This window comes from Rhinopithecus bieti, unplaced genomic scaffold (genome assembly GCF_001698545.2).
Source record: "Rhinopithecus bieti isolate Rb0 unplaced genomic scaffold, ASM169854v2 scaffold_51154, whole genome shotgun sequence".
NCBI lineage: Eukaryota > Metazoa > Chordata > Mammalia > Primates > Cercopithecidae > Rhinopithecus > Rhinopithecus bieti.
Window position 1 is genome coordinate 229,194 of NW_016820246.1, and position 10,066 is coordinate 239,259.

Below are 10,066 nucleotides of genomic sequence, written 5' to 3' on the forward strand. Positions count from 1 at the left end.
AAAAAAAAAAAAAAACTACTTTTTTTTGAAGGGAGACCTACAGTTTTCTCCAAAATCTTGGTAACTGAAGCAGAGTTTAAAACAAACAAAACCCTTTGCTATGCAGTCTTTAAAAGGTGTTTGAAAGTTCAGATAATCTGGATAGAGTCCCCTTTGCCAGCCTGCTGTCTCCCTGATGTCAGCTATACTTTTGATTTACTAACGTGTGTAGCATCCAGGTTTCAATTCTGGGCCATTAGAAATAAAGTTGTCCTTGGACCTCTGGAGTTTCTTGCCTTGGTGGCCAATTTGACAGAACAATCTATTGACCATCATAAATTGGATAGTGGAAAGTATGGGTGTCAGAGTCAGACATCTCTATCACTTTCAGTTTACAATTTTCTAGGCCTCATTTTGTAAAATGTGGGTGATAATTTCCCTACTAAGCAGGATCACTGTAAGGTTTAAAAAAAGATAAACTATGTAAAATATGTGATATATGATGGGTGTCCAGTAAGTGGTTTGCTTTTTTGTTGGTTGAGATTTCTATGGACAGAAGGCATTAGATTTATTATTTATATAAGTCCGTAGAAGCCAAGAACCAGTTTCAGTGATCCGTTTATCATAGTAGTACTTACATTCCCTTTGTCCTCTAAGTACAGGTTGAGCATCCCTAATCCAAAAACCCTAAATTCAAAATGCTTCCAAATCTAAAACTTTTTGAGTGTTGACATGATGTCATAAGTGGAAAATCCATACCTGACCTCGTGTGGCAGGTTGCGGTCAAAAAGCAGGTGCACAACAGAATTTAGTATCCTGTAGGGAAAAATAAAATTACCTTTAAACTGTGTGTATACGGTATATATGAAACATAAATTAATTTTGTGTTTAGACTTGGGCCCCAGGATACCTCATTAGGTATATGCAAATATTCCAAAATCTGAAATCCAAAATACTTCTGGTCCCAAGCATTTCGTATAAGGGGTACTCAATCTGTAGTGGTTTGAGGACAATGAATTGTGTGTTGGAAGTAGGGAACAGGCTAGAGATGGCAAAAGTAAAGTGGTGATAGCTTGTAGACATTAAGGACTGGACGTAGTAATCAAGGCAGATTTGGAGTTCAGGAGAGAAGCTCGAGGCAAGAGAGAAACTGAGGAAGGGGTTAGAAGGGGAGAACAGACAGAAGAAGGGAGGAGAGGGGTGGAAAGAGCAGAGGCAGAGGAGAAACTGCACACATTAACCTGTTCTTAACTCTGCAAGGATGTCTTACCTTTATTTTTCATTTCAGCACTTGTAGAATCCTAGGGCTGGCAGGGATACACATGCATGCACATGCACATATGCACACATGTGCACTGCCCTCCTCCCTCGATTTTCTTTCTTCATTAGACTAAGAATATTTTACCTCAGAGGGACCTTAGAATTTAAGTAATCTCATCCCCCGTTTCATCAGTTAGGGCTAGAGAAAGGAAGTGACTTTTCTCAGGTCACTCTGTGAATTGGTTTAGTCTTAGTTTAGAATCCAGGAGTCCTGGTAGCCAGGCCGGGGCGTTGCTCCTTGTACCATATCCTCTCCTTTTGCTGGTCCTTCACTCTGTGTAGCTGCTTCTGACCTGAAGGAGCCAAGTGAATTTTAATGCTTAGATGATTAAGTATGGTTTGAATAGCTGTCATAATTTAAAATCTTATCACTTATTATTTGAAGTTTTTTTTCAAGTAAAATAATTGAGTGAAATAGTATAGTAAGGGGTTCAGGAAAGTCTAACAATTTGTGTTTCTCAGAAGTGTTTAACAGTGTTCTTGGGCCGGGCACAGTGGCTTATGCCTTTAATCCCACCACTTTGGGAGGCCAAGGCGGGCGGACCACCTGAAGTCAGGAATTTGAGACCAGCCCAGCTAACATGGTGAAACCCCGTTTCTACTAAAAATACAGAAAATTAGCTGGACATCATGGTGCGTGCCTGCAATCCCAGTTATTCGGGAGGCTGAGGCAGGGAGGATCGCTTGAACCCAGGAGGCAGAGGTTGCAGTGACCCGAGATCGAGCCATTGCACTGTAGCTTGGGCAACAAGAGTGCAACTCTGTCTCCAAAAAAAAAAAAAAAAATGTGGTTCTCTCATTTCTTTAATTAATTTTATTTTTGTGTAGGGTTTACTGAAATAAAATCCTTCATCTTAAAAAATCTACAAATTTGGAGCTCTTTTTTTTTTTTTCTGGTTGAGACAGGGTCTTACTCTGTCGTCCAGGCTGGAGTGCAATGGCGCAATCTTGACTCACTGCAACCTCTGCCTACTGGGTTCAAGCAATTCTGCCTCAGCCTCCCAAGTAGCTGGGATTACAGGTGCCCATCACCACACCTAATTAATTTTTTCTATTTTTAGTAGAGACGTTGTGGGAAGGTTTCACCATGTTGGCCAGGCTGGTCTTGAACTCCTGGCCTCAAGTGATCCATCTGCCTCAGCCTCCCAAAGTGCTGGGATTACAGGCGTGAGCCACCACGCCCAGCCAAATTTGGAGCTTTTTTAGCTTGCTCCAAGGGTAGCTTGGATATACATTTCTGTATATACATTTTAATATAGTTTGTGTTTATTGATCATATGTCAAATATTGTGATCTTTGATACATAAAAGATCAGGCACTTTGATTTTTAAGTCATTTTAATTTTATGTTATTTGATGAACCTAAAATTTGATTTTAGTTTGTTTTAATTTTATTTTAAAGAGACTGGGTCTCTGTTGCTATGCTGCCCAGGCTGGAGTACAGTAACTGTTCATAGGCATACTGATAGTTCACTGCAGCCTCACACTCCTGGCTCAGTTGATCCTCCTGCGTCAGCCTCCAGAGTAGCTGGGATTACAGTCTTGACCCACTACATCTGGTTATTAGTCTATTTTTAGGCTGTTTTACATATGCTATGGTAGAACAGAATAGTGTGTTGTTGGGAGAACCTGCTCCCGATGTTTAACGTGGGTTCTTTTCTATTTCCTAAGTGTCTCGGCTGGTTTGAGAAATAAATGGAAAGAGCACAAGAGAGAGAAATTTAAAGCTGGGTGTCCAGGGGAGACATCACATGTCGGCAGGATCCGTGATGTTCCCCAAGCCGTAAAACCAGCAAGTTTTTATTAGCTATTTTCAAAAGGAGAGGGAGTGCATGAATAGGGTGTGGGTTACAGAGATCACATACTTCACAAGGTAATAAGATATCACAAGGCAAATGGAGGCAGGGCGAGATCACAGGACCACCGGATGAGGCGAAATTAAAATTGCTAATGAAGTTTTGGCACTGTCGTTGATAACATCTTATCAGGAAACAGGATTTGAGAGCAGACAACCAGTCTGTCCAAAATTTATTAGGCGGGAGCGCTACAGGAGACCGGGGCTTATTTCATCCCTTTGGCTTCCACCAAAAAAGACGGCACGTCTTAAAGGGGCCATCTATAAGCCTACCTTCAGGGCGCATTCTCTTTCTCAGGGATGTTCCTTGCTGAGAAAAAGAATTCAGCAGTATTTCTCCTATTTGCTTTTGGAAGCAGCCAGTTCAAAGTTACCTCTCTTATTCCCTGAACATCGCTGTTATCCTGTTCTTTTTTCAAGATGCCCAGATTGCATATTGTTCAAACACACATGCTCTACAAACAATTTGTGCAGCTGACACAATCCTCACAGGGTCCTGAGGCTACATAACTCCTTAGTTTACGAAGATGATGACGGGATTAAGAGATTAAAGACAAGACAGGCATAGGAAATCACAAGGGTATTGACTGGGGAAGTGATAAGTGTCCATGAAATCTTCACAATTTATATTCAGAGATTGCAGTAAAGACAGGTGTAAGAAATTATGAAAGTATTAATTTGGGGAACTAATAAATATCCATGAAATCTTCACAATTTATGTTCTTCTGCCGCGGCTTCAGCCGGTCCCTCCCTTTGGGGTCCCTGACTTCTCGCAGCAATATGTCAGCTGTGTATTTGCTCCTATGCAGAAAGTTATTTGACAAAATAAGATCACTCCGGTAGACTTAATGCTGTTTTTTGTTAAAAATAAAGTACCTTGGCCGGGCACAGTGGCTCACGCCTGTAATCCCAGCACTTTGGGAGGCCGAGGCAGGCGGATCATGAGGTCAAGAGATTGAGACCATCCTGGCTAACACGTGAAACCCCGTTTCTACTAAAAATACAAAAAATTAGCTGGGCATGGTGGCGGGCGCCTGTAGTCCCAGCTACTTGGGAGGCTGAGTCAGGATAATGGTGTGAACCCGGAAGGTGGAGCTTGCAGTTAGCCGAGATTGTGCCACTGCACTCCAGCCTGGGTGACAGAGCAAGACGCCGTCTCAAAAAAAAAAAAGTACCTTATCTGAATAAGATAATGGAATATTATAAAACATTGATATGTAAGAAGGAAAATTTATTATAGAATTGACTGGAAGCAGTGTGGCAGAAGACAGAAGCAGTAGGTATTTTGTTTTGTAGATGAGATAGACAGAAAAATAAGGGAATAGGAACCCTGGAATTAAGGTGAACTGGGGAAGTATTGAATAAGGTTGGGTGAAATAGGTATTTTGGGTGTGGCAAATATGCATCATCACCAGAAAGATTCAAGGAAAGGACCGGGGGAATGTTTCACTACTGAACACACAGGTTTCATTAGCATTCATTTAAATGTGAGAGAAATCAGATCCAATACCAATATATCTAGTTAGGAGAAATAAACACCATGTCAGATTCCACAGTGGTGATACCAATTTCACCTAATGGAAAATTACAGCCCAGATCTGGGATTTGTTGTTTTTTTGTTTGAACTTCCTAAATGAGAAGGTTAACCAGTGAGCAAAAGAGCTTAATTTATAGGCACAACCAAAACCTGCTCCTGAGGAATGTGGATTGGTGTAAAGCTGAAAGGAGGAAACAGGGAGGAGCCTGTGATCTGGGTCAGTGCACTTGCTGAACTTGAAAAGTAGAGTCATCCGGGGAGAAGGTATCCATGGCCCTAGTAATTCAATCCAGTACTTTATCTGTTGTTTCTTCTTTCTGTTCTTCATCTGCCAATATTAATAATAATTTCATTTATTGACATTTTCTGTGTGCCAGGTACAGTTTTAAGTGCTTTACATCTACAGTCTATTTTAATCTTTGTAAAACTGTGTGTGGTAGATATTAATCATTCCCAAATGGATAGGTGAGAAATTTGGGAAGAAAGGTTAAATAATTTGCTATAGAAAAGAGCTGAGTGATGGGTCTGGGCATGGTAAGTAGAAGGAGATATTTTGGCTTTTTTTTTTTCTCCCATGCTTCAGGGTCACTGTGCAGGGCTGGAATGTTTTCTTCCCCCTTGTTTGCCTAGTGAATTTCTAATCATCTTTCAATATTCCATTAATTCTGGGGAACCTGTCTGACTTCCAGGCACAAGGAAGCTTCGTGCTTCCCTAACAGCTTGTATTATAAAGCAGAAGCATTGTTATCCAGCACCATCCGGACTGGTGGTTGATCAGTTAATTGGAAAAGATGTTAAAATAGTATCTTAAACAATTTGTTTCAGGTTAACAGTATATAGATGTATAGTCCTTTCCCAGTGTAAGACAGGCCTACCCACCCTTCACATTTTTGTTTGTTAAAATTAGAATGCTAATTCAAGTTTTGTATTGTCATTCTTGAATAAGCCACAGTTGTGTGTGTGTGTGTGTGTGTGTGTGTATTTTGGGGATGAAATTGTTCCACCTTACATCGTCAGATGTTAGAATCTTGGAAGGAGTGCCGCATAACCTAGATCCTTTGCACAGGCAGTTTACAGTAGGGTCCGCGCTCCTGTGAGAATCTAATGTTGCCTCTGATCTTATAGGAGGCGGAGCTCAGGCGGTAATGCTGGCTTGCCTGCTGCTCACCTCCTGCTGTGCCACCCAGTTCCTAAAAGGCCATGGACCCATATCGGTCAGTGGCCCAGGGGTTGGGAACCCCTGTCCTATCTCATCCTTGGTATATTTGTTTCATTAGTAGACTCTGAGTCACCTAAGGGCGTTTTTATTTCTCTAAGGCCAGTGGAGTGACTGGCACATAGTAGCTGCCTAACAAGTGGTTCTTAAATGAATGAATCATATATTAGGTTACACTGTTACTCAATATGTATTAACGTGTCTATATATGTATATCTTGTCTGTCAGCTAAATCGTGTCCTTAAGGGCAGTACCTGTGTTTCAGACATCTTTGATATTTACCATGTTTGCCACAAATGTAGTGAATGTACAGTATATGTTGGTTTTAGGGGAGCAGTGTATCTGTCCCTTTTGCTGCTTGCTAGTTCTGCCTTACGACTTCCACTGGAAAGAGCTTTTTAGTGCAAATAGTGTCTGCATTTTATTGGATAAAGCATTGCCTGGGCCATACCAAATCATTTTGACAGAGGTCATTTCAGGGATGCCACAGGCTTCATAATTGCTACTTGATGCTAGTTGTAGCAAATTGCGCTTGGGTTTTGGTGGTATGAGTATAGTGTTATCTCCTTCCACCCCCCTTGTGTGTTAATCACTGACTGCCAGGAAATGTCTTTGGCATAACATCCTAAAAAGTTTTTATCAGCAGGGCCCTGTAACAGTTTTTTCCTTTTCTAAAGCCTATACCTTCACATTTTTTACAAGTGTCTTATTCCTTCTAAATTGAGAACTAATTGAATATTTTTTCCTTGTAGATAAATCTTATTTTAAATATCTAGTTATCATTACTTTCCATTCTCCTTTTCTGATTTTGTTTATATGTTACATTACCAATGTCTTATGATATTTAAATTTTTCGAACTCTGCTTTTTAAAATAAATAATATAAATGCCTCAATTATCTGGAACTTAGACTGAAACCCTGTAATCTTATCTTTGAGTCTGCTTCCTCTCAAAAAACTTAGATTTAGCTTTTCAGATGCTTATAGCTAGCCAAGTAAGTGAGAACAAACACAAAAAGGCTAAAATACGCAAGTTCCAGAGTTGCCAAAGCTTCATATAAAATGTGTCATTGTGGAATTTTAAAATTCTATGCTTTTCATCAAGGTTTTGGTTGGGGCATTAGACACTTCCTGAAATCTGGCATTCTCCTAGGCACTGGGCATACCATAGAGAAGAGGCAGATATGGTCTCAGCTCACATGGAACATATAATCAAGCAGTAATTCTTAACCTTGGACAGACTTGAGTCCATTATGCCAATGGTCATCTCCACTTTGCCATGCCATTTTAGTTTTCCCTAATTCAAAACCACTCCTGTAATCCTAGCACTTTGGGAGGCCAAGGCGGGCAGATCACCTTAGGTCAGGAGTTCGAGACCAGCCTGGCCAACACGTTGAAACCTCATCTCTACTAAAAATACAAACATTAGCTGGGCGTGGTGGCGTGGGCCTGTAATCCCAGCTACTCAGGAGGCTGAGGCAGGAGAATCACTTGAACTTGAGAGACAGAGGTTGTAGTGAGCCAAGATCATGCCACTGCACTCCAGCCTGGGTGATAGAGTGATACTCAGTCTCAAAAAAAAAAAAAAAAAAAAACCCAACTGACCAGTAACAACAAAAGAAACCCCTTTCTCAGCTCCCTTATCTGTTAGTACTGCCATCCTATCCCTCATTCTCCTTCTCTGAATTTCTCTGAGCAACCACATTTACTACCTTCAGTTTTTTGCTAGTCTCATCTTTCTGTCTGTTCCTTTGCTGTCTTTCTCTTTTTCTGTTTTTGGTTACTCATTTCTCAATCTCTTGTGTTCTCGCTTCTGATCCTCTATTCAGATAATTGATTACCAAATTACATATTTTTTTCAGCAGTTACTCTTTAACTGACGTCCTCCCACTCTACCTAATTACGTTTCTTTGGATAATTTACAAAATTATCTCTCTAATTAGTCTTGATACTTTTTTGCAGTTAAAAGTTTACATGTCCAGTTTTTGCTAATGTCTTCATCTGGATGACCTACTATAACTTGAAACTCAATCATCCTTTCTAAAATCCTTTTCCCAAACCTAGTTGGCCCTTTTCCTTAGATCTAGCCCCCAGTTTACCCTTTCTAGAAACCTAGCCTCAGCTTTCACTCAACCTTTCACTTTCTTATAGTCACTCTTCTAGCCATGCGTTAGTTTTGTAAAATATGTAGTTTAAAATCCATTTTTGATCATTTAATTCCTAATACTACTTCTTCCATGGTTACCTCATCACCTCATAACGGGGTGACTGAAGTGGAAATCTTCCCTAATATTTCACTTCTGGTTTCTCCCTCGGCCAAAGTAGTTTACATAGTATTGCCTCCCAAGCTTCTAAAAATTGATTTGTTCAACACATTCTTTTTATTTTTTATTTTTGCGTGTTATAGGTTTTAAATCTCTCCATGATTAGACTGTTTATATTTCCTATATATTAGAGCACAGTCATGAATTACTTAACAACAGGGGTATGTTCTGAGAAATACATAATGAGACAATTTCATTTTTGTGTAAACATTGTAGAGTGTACTTACACAACCCTAGATGGTATAGCCTGCTACATACCTAGGCTATATGGCATAGCCTATTGCTCCTAGCCTGCAAACCTGTATAGCATGTTACTATATGGAATACTGTAGGCAGATGTAACACAATGACGAATATTTGCGTATCTAAACATATCCAGGCCCTAAACGTAGAGAAGGTATAACCTTATGGTTATGGTTATGGGACTACCATCATGTATATGTGGTTCATCATTGACTGAAATGTTGTTGTTCAACACATGACTGTACTCTTTCTAAACCAAAATAGTGTTATCTTGCTTTGTACATAAATCATACCTGCTTTTTTTGTCATTGCTCAAAAGGTTTATTCTGGAATGTCCTTCTACCACCTTGTAGATTTATATATTCTATATTCAAATTTAGCTCAAGTCCCATTTCCAACACTAAGATTTTTGGATACCCTCAGCTTTTAGTGATGTTTCTTTTTTAGTACTTGTTGTGTCATTTGGCACTTAGGGTGTGCTACCTTATACTGTTTTTTACTTGCTTCTTATGAATCTGTTCAGTCAATTTAACAAATATTTGTTGAGCGTCTACTACATGCAAGTAACTGTTCTAGGAATTGGGGATATAGCAGTCAACAGCACAGAGAATCTCATCTCTTTAGCAACTTCCTCTGTACCTTTAAAAACAATTATCTCCAATACCTATCACAGTATATGTTGTTAATGATGTTAAAATTGTGTCCAAATTAACAGGTGGCCAAATTTAACATTGAAGTCCAAATTTCTTGGCTAATAATGCAGGTAAAAAAAAAATAGATCACACATTTTGGCTGATCAGAATACACTGGTAACTGGCTGGATGCAGTAGATCATGCCTGTAATCCCAGCACTTTGAGAGGCCGAGGTAGGCGGATCACCTGAGGTCAGGAGTTTGAGACCAGCCTGGCCAACGTGGTGAAACTCGTCTCTGCTAAAATACAAAAATTAGCCGGGTGTGGTGGCACATGCCTGTAATCCCAGCTACTTAGGAGGCTGAGGCAGGAGAATCACTTGAATCTGGGAGGCGGAGGTTGCAGTGAGCCCAGATCACATCACTTTATTCCAGCCTGGGTGACAGAGTAAGACTCTGTCACACACACACAGAAAAATAGAGTACACTGGTAACTGTAGAGGAGAGGATGATCATTCTATAGGATGAGGGGAAATGTTTTAGAAGATGGTTATTTTGTTTTGATTTAATAATTAATTTTTTAAAATTAGCCAAAGTAATACTGCCTTGGAAGACGTTACTTTAACTGCATACCCTTCGTGTCCCATGAAAAGGAGACAAATAAACAGAATGCAAATAAATAAATAGAAATATTTTTTTAAAATACTTATTATATTGGGATCAGTACTTACCTCAGTTTTCCACATGTCATCTTTAGTTCTATATCATCACAGAATGTTAAACTCTTTAATTTGTAGTTGAGGGAACTGAGGTTGCTCAGAAAAGTTAAGTAACTATAATAAGGTTGCATATATTTGTGAGAGAACCAGGAGTAGGAATTTCCCAACTGCCACTCAGTACTTTCTCTGTCAAAGGACATTGAATTTTTGTAGAACATAGTTCAGTGATTATATATATATTTAT

The 10,066-nt window shown here is 39.6% G+C and overlaps 1 protein-coding gene across 1 annotated transcript in view; it reads left to right on the top strand.

The window, feature by feature from the left end:
- STRN (striatin) overlaps positions 1 to 10,066 on the top strand; it is a 138,813-nt gene that overhangs the window by 10,089 nt on the left and 118,658 nt on the right. Inside the window, exon 2 of the mRNA XM_017859689.1 lies at positions 2,173 to 2,178. Within this exon, the coding sequence (XP_017715178.1) occupies positions 2,173 to 2,178 (6 nt within the window). The remainder of the gene's footprint in view (positions 1 to 2,172; positions 2,179 to 10,066) is intronic.